The sequence below is a fragment of the Coturnix japonica genome, chromosome 7 (genome assembly GCF_001577835.2).
Source record: "Coturnix japonica isolate 7356 chromosome 7, Coturnix japonica 2.1, whole genome shotgun sequence".
In the NCBI taxonomy this organism is placed as follows: domain Eukaryota; kingdom Metazoa; phylum Chordata; class Aves; order Galliformes; family Phasianidae; genus Coturnix; species Coturnix japonica.
The window spans coordinates 19787130-19800763 of record NC_029522.1 but is presented as its reverse complement, the minus strand read 5'-3'; the positions used below and the strand labels follow the sequence as shown (position 1 = coordinate 19800763).

Below are 13634 nucleotides of genomic sequence, written 5' to 3'. Positions count from 1 at the left end.
GACCTCTAGAGATCATTGAGTCCAACCCCCCTGCCAAAGCAGGCTCCCTACACCACGTTTTCAGGAAAACTGAAGCAGTACATATTTAAAGGACTTAAACTACAAACTCGATCAAATTTATGCCCCAGGTAGGCAGTACATGTGCTTTTAGTTCTGTATGAAAAATCTTCACCAATATCAAAAGTATTCACCAACCACATCAATACCCCTGCACACCAGGCATGGAAACATTAAGCATTTTGTCCCAAATAATGCAAACAGTTTGCAGCACAGCTGCCACTTAGACTATTTCTTCTCCTTGACAAATTCTCCTCATTAAATACTGTTATTCTGTTGACTCTTTATCACATTATCCAGCTTCAGCTAATATGAAGACCAAGTTTCTTTTTCAGAAATGGTTGCAGATTGGGGCATTCCTGTCACAGCTAAAATGTACAGAAAGAGCAGTTTGATATGTTTACCCAGATACAGCCAATAAATGGCATGAAAGGAATGAATATTCCCTGCTATCACCATAGAGCGAGGGTTCTGCCTTTCCTAAATCTGTCCCATTGTACATTCAGCTCATCACTGGCTCATTTAATATAGCTTTGGCAGCAGAAGTCTGCTTTAATCTGATACAGTGTCTGCTGTGAATCATTAGCTCAGTCCCACATCAGGGTGATTTGGATTTGGAGCAGAAACACGCTGCAAAAATCCCCCTAGAGAGATGTTTCAGCTAATGGAATTGCTTAATTGAGAGAGCTAATTTTGACAATAGAGAAAAACTCAACACAGGCATTTTGAGAACAGTTCGTTCTTTAAGAGCAACTTGGATGTCTTCTACTTCAGGTCTCTCAGTATTATTAGTGCTTATACAGGCACAAAGTTAGACACTGAATCAATGGTAAGCTCAAACTCTGTCCCTGTGGCTCAGTCCCACGTGCACATCATCACATCACCCTGCCAATCCGTTAAAATGGTCTTCTCTAACTTAACTAAATATTTGTGCATCTGTTGTGTGGATTGCAAGCAGCTTACTCTGGAGGCTGAGTTTAATGGATAAGTGGATTGATACATGGATATGGATAACTGGTTTGATCCATGAGCTCACAGATATTCATTATTAAAAGTTCTCACATTTTGCATATTTAGAGAAGTACGGCTTCCCCGTTCTGACTAGAACTTTGGAGAAAAGACAGCACCTTCCATCATTTCAAAGTGCGAACAGAGAAGGATTTTTGTCAGTAGTGAGATTCCCCCAGAAGGGAGACATTTTTACCACCCTTCTCCACATTTTGAGGTACCCAGATTAAAGAATCTGGCCTTAAAGTGCATATGGAGCAAAATAGGAATCCTGAGCCCTTGTCATGCTTCTGGTGGTGCTGACATCAGTGAAACATCTCACTGAAGAGCTTGGCAATTGCACAAAAGGGAATTAATTCTTGTCATCAGCCAAAATGCATGGCAAACTTGAACACATTGTAAGGATTCTTCACTCAACTCTCCCCAAAGCATCTCTGTGAATCCCACTGTTCTCTGGCACATTTCTCAGTTATGGAAAAGCAAAGCAAGAGGCTGAGATGAAGCTTTATAAGGTTATAGAATTCAAAGACTTTCAAACCAATTAACTCCAACGGATATAAAACAGCGACTTATATAATGACAAGGCAAGGTTCACTTAATGACAAGATTGTATGAACTGCTGGACCAATTCAGCTAGAAAAAAATTCATCTTGCCCAATAACCTCCTACATTTAGCAGCCTGTAGCAGCTGCCCAGGAAGGAGTAATAAAAAGAAAAATGTGAAGAGCAAATGGTCTCTTGCCGTACCTCTGGCTGCTAGTCAGTTGTGTCGGGGCTTAGGTCACAAAAGCTTTAGTCAGAACAATATATACGATGGTTATTTTAGGACCAACTCTTCATGGTGTTTATTTTTAACCTAGCTATACTTCTGACATGTACAATCTACTATTGGAAGGAGTTATGTGATTGTACATATGTATATATGCATATGATGTATATATGAAGCAAAAATGGTTACTCTATGCTCTTCTTTTCTTGTGTTCTGTGGCATGGTGCTGGCATCTAATTGACATTTATACTCATTGTTAACTTTTAACTGCACCCAGTGCCAGAGATTGAGCAAAAGAAATAATCAAGTGGCCTGGTTAATAATCAGTAGTGTGCAATTGAAGATATTCTCTTTCATTGTGGTTGTTATAACTGGAAGTGTGGTTCTACTCATTAAACTTTGCACATTGTCTGCTGGATTGCTGGAATGAATTTCCATTCCAACTTGGATCAGTGATATTTTGCCATGGATTTCATTGGAGGTTTTTACCTTTGGCATTATGCACATATTGCTTACTTACTAGCCCACAGTCTGTTAAGACAGCAGAGCCAATGCAGTTATGACTGTACGGTAGGATGAAGACTTGCTAATTGAATTAGAATTTGTCCAAATGCCTGGACTCTGCCCTCCCCCAAGTATAGGGGTCCTCATGTCAAAACAGCTCTGCAGACCACACAGACCAGAGTCTATGGAAGCGGACTGATGTTTTAACCAGATCTCAGTCTCTGCTTGTAGAAATTTCTTAGATTTGCATGGGAACCATTTTCTGTGTATCCATATCAAGATGGGTTCATTGCCCCTTGCAAAACATGGTACCACAGCCTAGATTTTTCTGATACTCACCAGCTGGACAGCAGTTAAATCTCCAAACACACTGGAGCTGTCTGCCAGTCTAAAACTATCTGTAGCTGTCCACAGTCCACTACAACAAACCTGATGCTCTGAAGCTGTCATCTGATATGGCTTTTTGAAACTTCAGAATGCTCTCACTCTCTCATAGTTAACGTGCATATTTAAGAATACATGTGTGATACAGACATCCAAATATAAAGGGCTTCATAACAACCTTTCTCTACCCATTGCTTTCTGCCCCTATAAAACAAGTGGTAAGAATTGCCATTACAAGTACAAGACCTCTGCCCTCCAAGCAATGGGATGTTTTCAAGCTCCCAGTCTAAGAGAAGCCATCTCAGTCCTTCCTAAACTAGCACTTCTAAAATTTGCAGTCTGGCAAACATCTCAATGCTACAAATGTTAAATGGAGAAAGATGGACTACAGTTGTATCTAACCAGAAATGCAGACATGAATTGTTTTGTTTGTTTTTTTTTCTTGTACTTCAAAAATGTCTGAACTACTTTGTACCTCCATCTATGCTTAGTAATTTCTGAAAATAAAACACAGTATAGCCCCACTGAAATTGCTTATAAAGCTTATTACAATGCCACAGCCCAGCCTATCATCATATATACTATAAAACAAATACAGAGCAATGTCTAAAATAAATATATATCATTATTACAGACTCACCAACAACTGTAAGGTTGACTTGTGCTTGTCTGCTGCCAAGTTTGTTTTCTGCAACTAGCGTGTAACATCCACAGTGTTCCTGCTTTGTCGACGATATTGTTAGCTTGCTGCTGTTTTCAGCATTCTCAATTTTGATATATTCATTTTCTTGAATCTGCCAAGTTCAAAGGGAAAAAGAGATCTTATGGGAGGAATTTCTTTATCTCGATACTTGTAAGAGGTCAAAGTACATAAAACACAAGGTTAGGATAATGACGGTCATCTGCAGATAACTATCCTAGCAGAGAGTATGTTCAGCTGGTAAAGAATGTAGTTGACTCAAGTCATCTAGAAATGCAGTGGAATCTGACAATAGCTCCATCCCTGCAACAGAAATAAGGAGCATTGATGCTGGTAAGACTCCACTAAAGAGCAGGGGCTTTGCTTTCTACTATCTCTTCTACAGGTTTAAAATGCATGCTGTGTAATTAGTGGACAAAAAAATTCTGGTCTCACATATCTCACAGAGATCACAGTGGCACAAGAGTTTAGCCCTCATCATCCTAGTTCATTTGCCATTCCAAATGTGTAAATCATTCATAGCTGTGACGTTTGCCCTCTCATCACAACAAGCCTTATTCTGTACTTCAACATAAATCATGGTAACAGTCTCATGGTTTTGAGCAATTGAAGATGTTGTTGCCTGAAATGGAGATATAACGGTACAGCTGTGCAGAGAGAAGTACAAACTGCAGATTAGCCATCATAAGGCATATTTATTTTGTGGAGAGGCAAAACCCAAAGTCTCAGCTGAATACCACAGGCATATTAAGAACTAGTTTTTAATTGAAACAAAGCTATTATAGCATAAATAGCCAAGGAGACTTAGATTTTAATCAGTATTAACTGGAGACATGAAAGATTATCTTAAAACTCATAATGCTACACTGCAATTATTGAAGCTGTACCCTGTGTTCTTATGAAGCAGACAACATAATGTCAGTGCCCTTCTCCTCCCACCGCTTCCTTCTTAGATAAGAGACTCTTCCAACTATTCTCAGAATTTCAATAAAAATGAAGGCTATTTAGTTTGGCATATCTTGTCACATATATTCAGAGAATCAGAAATTAGAATGCTAAAAGCAGGACTTGCTCAGCTGAGACATGCACATTGCTATATGCCCAGAAGTAACCTGTGAAAGTGGTTCTTACAGTAATTGGAATAGAAAATTATTAAGTGGGATTATGTAGGATTACAGTTTAAATTATTCCAAAAGTTGTTCTCCTCCCCATGATCTTCTAAGATTCTGCACTGGTTTGTAATTCCCAAAAGAGAACCACTGGCCATAGTTAAGAATCTCCAACAACTGGCAGGGTAGAACAATGTATTTTATTACTCTGCTAACAGAAGAGGCTTTCAGAAGCTTCCTCTGTTTTAGCTGAGTGTGGCTCCAGCATCACTCCTCTAAATTGCTGTCACATACAATTATATGGGTCATCACAAGGTGACATTCCCTTTGTTTCAGCAATGATATTCATCCAGATTATACCTGTAGGAGGTCACTGTGGCTTTTCAGAACCTGAAGGAATGTGAGGAAGGAGCATAGAAGGGATGAATCCCTTCAGCTTACTGCAGTATACAGAGGAAGGGCTGAAATCAGAATTAACCACACATTGGCTTTGCTCAAACAACTGCTCCAGATAGTCCCCAGGAAGACTGTAAGAACACTACTGTGATTTTCACTTTTACAGATGGAAATGGAACACAGTCCAAATCATCTGCATTTACAGAAAAGGAAGAAATCCAGGTGAAAAAAAAATATGTGAAGAAACGTATGTGAAAAAGAAAGTAAAATAATTATGCTGCAAAATACGTAGTAGTTGGTTCCCAATTTAATAAAAAAAGTGAAAGACTGCTGTCCTTATTTATCCTCCTGTACTATTTATTAACCTTCATGATGCTTTTTCTTTTCTATATCAATCCCTTTTCATCCCGACATACCTAAAAAAAAATCTCACTGTAATGTACAATTTTGCTAATCTTCAAATTGTGTCATAGAGAATAATTGAGCAGATATCCAGATGATTATTTTAACCTTCATTTTAAAAATGGAAATAATCACAGACTATGAAGCGGCTATGGCTATCATGAAATGCTGGTTTCTTTTTTCACATAGATTCTCTACATAAAAATGACATCAAAGTCTATGTATGTTCAGCAAAACAGGGACTTAAATATCACCTGAGGACAGTTTATGTGGAAACGAGTAAATCTTTGTTTTTTAATCTTCAATCTCTACATTAAAGAATTTGACAGAAATTCAGGAGTTCAGTAAAAAAAACCCCAAACCTACCCCATATTCTTTCTCCTAAAGTAAGAGGTTATTTGAGGTTAGCAAAGATGGACCCTTTGACTAGCAAACTGTTTTGAACTCTTTCAATTTAATGCTGACCTGTCTGAGTTTACAGTCTGAACTTCCTTGTAGGAGGAGCCGTTTTTGTTTATGTTCTATAGAGTGTATAATAAGTTCAGAAAAAAACAAACACAATAGCAGCTACAGTACATATCTGTATTTGCTCTCTCCTAATGCAGCACTTGCATATTGCACTGTTTGGTTTCAAGTGTTTTAATTAAGGTAACTTTGTATAAGCTGCCTTTGTGGACACGTGCAATGTAATTCAAGGAAAAGTAATTCAAGTAGAAAGAACTTGAAGCCCAGGGGATGAAGGAAGCAGAACTGCTGATTTTCCTTGCATGGTGACATTTGTGTTTTAATATATTTTATTCAAGATTTTTACACCACCTTTTACCCCTCTGTCACAGCTTTAGACTGAGCATCAATGAAGAAAAGGTTGTTTCTGAAGGAAAAAAGTATTTCCTGTGACAAATACCTTTCAGGTACCATATTCTTTGAGTCACCTATATTTTAATTACATGCTCCAAGGCTTTTCTCAAAGAAGCATCAATTTTTTTAAAGAGACAGAACAGGCAGCAATGAGTATTAACTGTAACAAGAAGGATTTAGGTTTGGTGTGAGGAAAAAGAAATCTAATACTGTGGATATTTAAGCAAGCAGTGCAAATAGGTTGTCAGTGAAGGATGTGAAATCTCCATCACTGTAATGTTTTCAGCAACAGTGAGAAAAATCTGTCAGGAATGGCATGAACACTGCTAGGTCCTGGAGAAGAGAAATGGACAAGATGGCTTGATGGAGTTCCTGTCCAGCTCTACTTTTTTTGTTGTTTCACAGTTGTTAGAGAGACCAGAAAACAAGTTACCTGCTTACGGAATTTCATCCAGGTGCAAGTTATGGGTGCTGTTCCTGCTACTTTGGCAAACAGTTCCACTGATTCACCAGCACGGACTTTTCTGTCTTCTGGGAACTGAGTAATCTGAGGGGGAGCAGCTGATAAAAACAAAACAAAACAAAACAAACAAATCACACCAATCCCTTTATGTTACTATACTTACTATTTTTCTTAAAACTCAGAACACATTTCTCTCTCAGCTCAGCAGTTTCAGTGCCACGTCTGAAACAAGGATTGGCACACACCTGTTGTTTGCAATGGAACAACACTGTAAATATTATTTATTCCACATTAGAGAAACAGTAACCATCTACACGTCACAGTGTTGCTCATACAGGACCAACATACAGAAACATGAAGGCTAAAGCAGCTAAAGCTGCTCACCAGTTCCAAACAAACAGTTCGCTAAGTGTGCTGTAGGATTCCCCATCACTTTTCATTTTTTCTAAGGTCATCTCAGTTTGCATGTGCTGACAGAGTCTGCAAACTTGCTTCATAATAAAAGCACTGAGAAAATCTATAATCCAGTAGCTGCCTTTGACCATCTGTGTTCAGAGGCCAGGTGAGCTTCACGTGGGAAATCTATTACACAGGCATGGAAGGAAATCATCTTTGATTTTTCAGCTTCTCAGAGGTACGTACTTATGCAGATTTGGCATCCTGTGATACACTGAAAAACCCCTTTAACTGAAGGCTAAGCTGTGTTGTGGATATTCAGAAGGGTTGGAGTTACAGTGCTGACAAGCTATGGGATTTTGCTGTAGTTCATTCGATAGTAGGAAATATTTTTGTATGCTCATGATTTAATTTTTAGCTTGTGAACAAGCTTGTAAAAACGGTTTGGCTTTCCATTTTTCTCCTCATAGAACTTAATAGCCATCATTTAATCACATATGCACAATAAATTCAGCAGGTAAACAGCTGTACTTAGAAGTGCATTGACCAATCTTTAAAACTGTAATGGTTTATAATTAATTCCTACAGGATGATATGTGCAAACGATTACCTGCTTTTGGAGGGGTCTTTGGAGCTGGTTTCTTCTTCACTGTTGCTTCACCTAATTATATACATATAAAAAAAAAAGTTAATTAAAAGTTTTGAGTTTTGGAAGGAAGTAGATTAACTTTGAAGCTTACATTCATAGAGATGCTTTGTTGGTACTTGGAAATCTGTTATGTTCTTGCAGCATATTAAACTAATGAGTTTAAAATACTGTGATAAAAACACTTTAATTATTCTGAATGATCCTCAGGATATTCACAGTTCAAACTAGAACTTTTAAAAGAGTCAAAGTCATCTACTACACGTATCCCATTCTCCATCATACTCCATTTCTCACAGCAGTTTAACAGGGGTGAAAACACCAGTCAAAGATCCACTTCATACTGAATTTCTGCTAAAATTTCCAGCATAATCAATACTGAATGAGCTCAGTTAAAGTTATACAGTGAATACCGCATGCTACTTCTTATGTCCCATGTGAGCTAGAGAAGAGACATGTACTGGCAGTAAATACTCCTATCAGTTCTCTGCCACGTCCTCTTCCTTAAGCAGGGACAACCAACGTTCTAGAAAATTGTGAATGCTAAGTAGAAAAACAACTTTGAAGAAAAATAGGTAGAAAATGACTATTTACCATTTCTCAGGGAAAAAAAAGTTTAAAAAAGGTATCTAGAGGCTACTTGAATTTCAAGGGAGCAGAAATAAAGGAAATAGAAGTGGTTTTAAATGTGGCGTGCATGTTATGTCCACAGACAAGTAATGTTTAGCACAACAGAAACATGAAGAGGTTCAAAAGGACAAATTCATAAGAGTTACAACTAGTGCTGGCCATTAAATGTAACAGAATGGGATGCCTTCAAACCACTGAATTCCAGAAGCGGAAGAAATAATTCCTAGTAAAGCACACTCCTTTTACCCACTAAAAGATTGTCAGAGATGCTTAAATTAGATCTCTGGTCTGAGAGGACATTTCTTCTTTTCTTGTGCTCAGGTAGGCAGCTTGATTGAATTGGTCTTGCTACTAAGATGTTATTTTCTTCAGTAGAGGCAGTATCTGCCACATGCTTTTGAATATCAGGCAGCATTTCCACGTGTGCATAGTGAAAGCCATAACACTCTCCTCCAAAGGTTTGACTTTGCTCCTTGTTAAAGATATTGCAAATTCAGAAGACAAAGAGCAGTAAAAAAATAAAAATAAAAATAAAAATCCCAACCCACAAACAAACAAAACCCCACAACCTTCCCACCAAAAAACCAGATTTTTACTTTAACCTCCTTAGTTTCTAGCAGACTACATGCTGCACATGACACCAGGCAACATGTCACCAGAGACTCTTAGAATAAGGAGCCATGAGATGTGAATTCACTGTGGGGATCTAATGTTACAGATCAAGCAATGGGCAGTTGTGTGAATACTGATTTAATTTTTAGAGTCACAACTGATTTACTATAGGTTATTAAAAGACCAAATGCTTTAATAAAGAAATGATGGTTTAACTGCCAACACCAGTGTTTGTCCAGTTCATTCTGCAGAATATTTCATTGTACAATGAAGTTGTCACCTTCTTACAAACTATTCTGTTTCACAGCTGTTTTCTCTCTAAGTACACTTAGCTTCTATGTGCTCTGTCTGTATTGTTTCTGTTCAAGGCAGATGCAATAAAATAATGAAGAGGTGGGATATTCTTGCAGTGCTTATGGCTGTATCAAAAAAGAACTGGATATCTCTCAAGGAGGTCTTTCTTCAATGACAGCTCAACAGCATAATTAGAAGTTTTGATTAAGACTTTTGTAGATTTTATCCTGACATAACAGGACCACGTCTACCATGTGGGCTTAACTCTTTTGAAACAGAGGCTTTCAAAGAGCCCCGCTGCTCATTAAAAGGGACTCATTACTTTTTGGGTCATCAGACTGAGCTGTCCCCTGGCCACTGTAGTGAGTGACAGCAAAAATATTTCCAGCTTCTCTTTCCTATCCAAGTTCTATGAACAAAAGCAAAAAGTGGTATTTGCAAACAGCTCTCCTCTTTGTCATTGCATGTTCACACTCTGAGCTGAAACTCATTTATTTCAGGCTGTAGTCACAGTGATGTAGATGAAACTACTTCTGTGATCAGGTGCCACTTGGAAGAGCTGCAGAATCCAACCTATTGTATGCTGTTAAACATCGCCATTAATGAAAATATGCCATTAGTATGCATTGGATGCACAAACTTATGCAAAATAACTCAGTTATATGATCTAATAATACATAATTATTTGGTGCTACAATTGATATCATATTCTCTCCTCTTCTCTAAACTCAGGGAGATACGGCTGCTGGGTATATCCTCAGAGTTATAGTGTCTTTTAGTAGTAGTTAAAGTAATGTCAAGAATTTGCACACTCCATTAAGCCTGATATGAACAAAGAACACCACTGATGACAAAGAAGTAAATGCCATCTTTCAATGTAGATACTACAGCTATTTTTCAGAAATGTCACTGCAGACAAATAGGAGAAAAATCATGTTCCTTAATCCAGCATGTTATTCTCTTGGTTGTTGCAAGTGTCAGGGAAGTGCTGGCGGGGTGATCTCATTCTCCAAATTCTCATGTTTCACTCTAACTCTTAATAACTCAATAATTTTTTTCACTTGGCTGACATTGTCATTTGCTGCCTTTACACAATACATACACAAAATGAATGTCTGAATCCTCAGATACTTCTCTATAACATTTCCTGTTATACCATCAGCCACTCCCAGTTCATCACAGAAGGGACCTCAATAGCATAATTTCTTCATTTACAACTACAGTCACATTCAGTTAATCACTATTAAAGAATAATCTTCTTGAATAGACAGGGATTTATAATGAACCACTATGTATTGTGTAGACAATATATTGTCTTACCATTGGTAGGTAAAGTATCTTTGCTGAATCATCTTGTAATGTGATCTTTTTTTTTACAAGAAAAACTCCTCTTAACTCTGGAGAAAAAGAGCTATGTTTAAGACACTTCAAAAGAGTTTCACCTCAATGAGGGTTTCCATAGCAGCAAAATGAAGAACACAAACCCACCAATCAAGTAAGGTACTGATTTTTATATGAAAATACAAGACTTCTTTAATTTTTAGTTTTTACCCATCAGGACACTACATTCACTTAACTGAGGATATACAGACTGTCACTGGATTTCATCAAACCATGCAGACTGCAAAGGGTTGCGGGAAGGTCTGGCTGAATATCCTGTTTTGCAGACACAAATAGCACTGAGCAGAAATGCAAGGCAGGGGCAGTGTATCAGCAAATGAGTAGAAGGATATGTCTCTGCATCCTTGAAGCTGACTTTTTTGGCAGATGATGCACACTCTACTGTTCTTAGACCATCCTTAAGAATCGCAGCTCATCTCATGCATCTTTCTGAAAGCAGCTTTTGTTTCAAAAGCTGCTGGAGACAGTGAAAGAATCTAATAAGATTCATCAAAGTTGACGAGGTCAAATGATTGTTTTCGTTAAAATATTTGAGCCTCTTGGAAATGTTAGTGTAAGTCTGCTTCTGCTACTTTTTCAGCAAAAAAAGACCTTTTCTCTCTTATGATATTTACACTGAAAAAGGCTGAAGCTGAAAACCAGCCTGAAAAAAAAAAAGAACATAATATTCCCTCCTTAAACGAATCTGCCTTCTAGAAATGACTTAATGTAAACATCACAAGGCTGGTATTTACATAACTTTATAGCCAGGTTTGCCTCTTAGAGAGCTTGTGTCTGGGGGCACATACACTAAAAAAGGGAAAGATTCCATACAGGCCGATAGCTGTGGGACATTTGGTTGTGAAGTTCTTTGCCCTGATGCTGAATTCATGAGAGCAGATATGTTCGGAAGCCTCTTTCTTTTTTGTTTTCCTTTTTTGGAATTTTACTAAAAATAAGCATAGCCCTCCCCAGAAATGGCTGTCTGTACAACTTGCTTTCATAAAGCACGAAGTAGAACTCTATTACAGGCTGAAAAAACAGCAGTACTCAGGATAGCATTTCTAACCAGTTCTGTTTTCCTTTAGGGACAAGTCTAAAGTTATGTGCATTCTTCTGTACTGATGGATTTCTGCTAGTAAGTAAGCAGAGTAAATGCCTAACTCTGTTAAACATAAGGAGAAAGACAGTATAACCTCTTCCTGACCAGACATCAGAGTATGATACAGAGGAGACAGCTTTTGTCTCCACTAACCATTTCTGGTGCTAAAAGGCATGAAGTGACTGAGACTAGGAAGTACAGAAAAGTAAAATCCTCACATTTAAGGCAATGACTTATTCCATTCTATCCATGCTTCTCTCACAGACTTCCTTGTTGGTACAAAAACTTACTACAGGCATTTCTCAGAGCAGATAAGCTAGGAGAAAGATGATGGCTAAAGCTGCACTAAAGCAAAACACATAATTATTTACTAATTTATTAATATATTCATGAACCTATTCTAATCGCTACAGAGAAAAACAACACTGACAATGCACCAGCACCAGTAGCTTGAAAACTTCATGGTTTGAGAGCTTAGTTTCACTTGATTGCTTCTCAAGAAGCACATGCCTAGTTATCTTTCCAATTTATTTGTATTTATAACCTAAATACAATGAAATAGAGAAGAACTCTTAAATGAAATTAAATGTGACGACCTGAGGAAATTGAAGAGCTAAATGCCATACAAGTCACTTTTTTTCAGTTTCTATGTTTCAGCAATTTTTAAGGGCTTTTATTTTTCTCATTAAAAACAACCAACATTTTGTTGCAACATTCCAAACTTAGTTTCTAAAACACTCAGAGACTACCTTCAAATTGAAAAAAATATATATAAAAATCTAGCCTCCTGCATGAGAAAAAAAATAATCCAAGAAATATTCACTCTTGTATTCCAGTCAGGAGAGATCTAGCACACTCACAGCTTCAGCAATGCAGAATAGTATGCTCAAAGTAACTTAGCATTTAAAACAGCTCAGCTAGAGGACAAAACAATTCCATCACAGTTTGTCAGCACAGTGCTTGAGCAATTTCTGCAGTTAAAGTACAGAAGAGGCCCAGTATCAAACAGTGCTTACAATCAAAGTTGTGTGAGTTCCACTGAAAGATTTGATGGGAGCAAGAGAAGCTTCTTGAATATAGATTCCATTTTTGGTGTTTCTCACACTCGATAAGAACACCTAGCAGCAGATGCTAAAACGCTGTGCATAGTTGTGTACAATCAGCAGCCTAACCTAGGTCACTAGCCTGCTATCCAGTCTACTAGGAAGGAAAAAGACTGTAAGGGCATTTGGACATTCAGGAGCTCCAAATTATTTCTGTGGGACAAGCTAGATGTTCTGTACCTTTGTACATTAATTAAGTCAGTGGATGCAGGCCACTCTTTTAGAAAAGAACCTTTGGTCAGTATTTCTATTACATGCCACAGATCTGCAATTTGTCATCAGTGACATAACTGGGAACTGACGGCGTGTGGCACCTCCTCAGTTCAAGGCCATGTTGCAAAAACTACCCTCATTTTCCTCCGCATAAGACAATCAATAAACATTTCTGTCTTCTTCGGTCAACATACAGCTATGTAGGATGGACCGTATGAAAAACACATGGAAAATATTGTCCTGTGCCAATATTAACTCAGAAAATGTCAGAGTGGTGTGAGCTATAAAGTAACCTGGCAGAGAATCAAAATGCGTACTGGGCATTAGCCAGCAGTACTGGACTGGACTTCACGGAGAACAACAAATTAGTGCTTCTACCACTGCTGTCTTTTCCAGATGTTCTTTTCCAGAAATACTATTGTTCAGCCTGAATTCAAGTACCATCATTTGTCTCCAAACACTTTGATCCAATACTTAGACTTCAGATGGTCATTTTCTGAAGCATTAAAACCCATTCTTTCCTCAGTAGTAATTACTGGGATGCAGTTTCTTCCTATTATAGTACAGTCAGTGGGGCAGTAACAATTGTCACAGTGAGAAAATGTCTA

General features: G+C 37.9%; 1 protein-coding gene across 2 annotated transcripts in view; it reads right to left on the bottom strand.

Annotated features, from left to right (window-relative positions):
• The window catches only part of MYLK (myosin light chain kinase), a 171234-nt gene that overhangs the window by 34231 nt on the left and 123369 nt on the right, over positions 1-13634 (bottom strand). For both annotated transcript variants that reach the window (XM_015868725.2, XM_032445928.1), the window contains exons 19-21: positions 7657-7707; positions 6621-6748; positions 3363-3516 (exon numbers count right to left, since the gene is read on the bottom strand). In XM_015868725.2, the coding sequence (XP_015724211.1) occupies positions 3363-3516; positions 6621-6748; positions 7657-7707 (333 nt within the window). The remainder of the gene's footprint in view (positions 1-3362; positions 3517-6620; positions 6749-7656; positions 7708-13634) is intronic.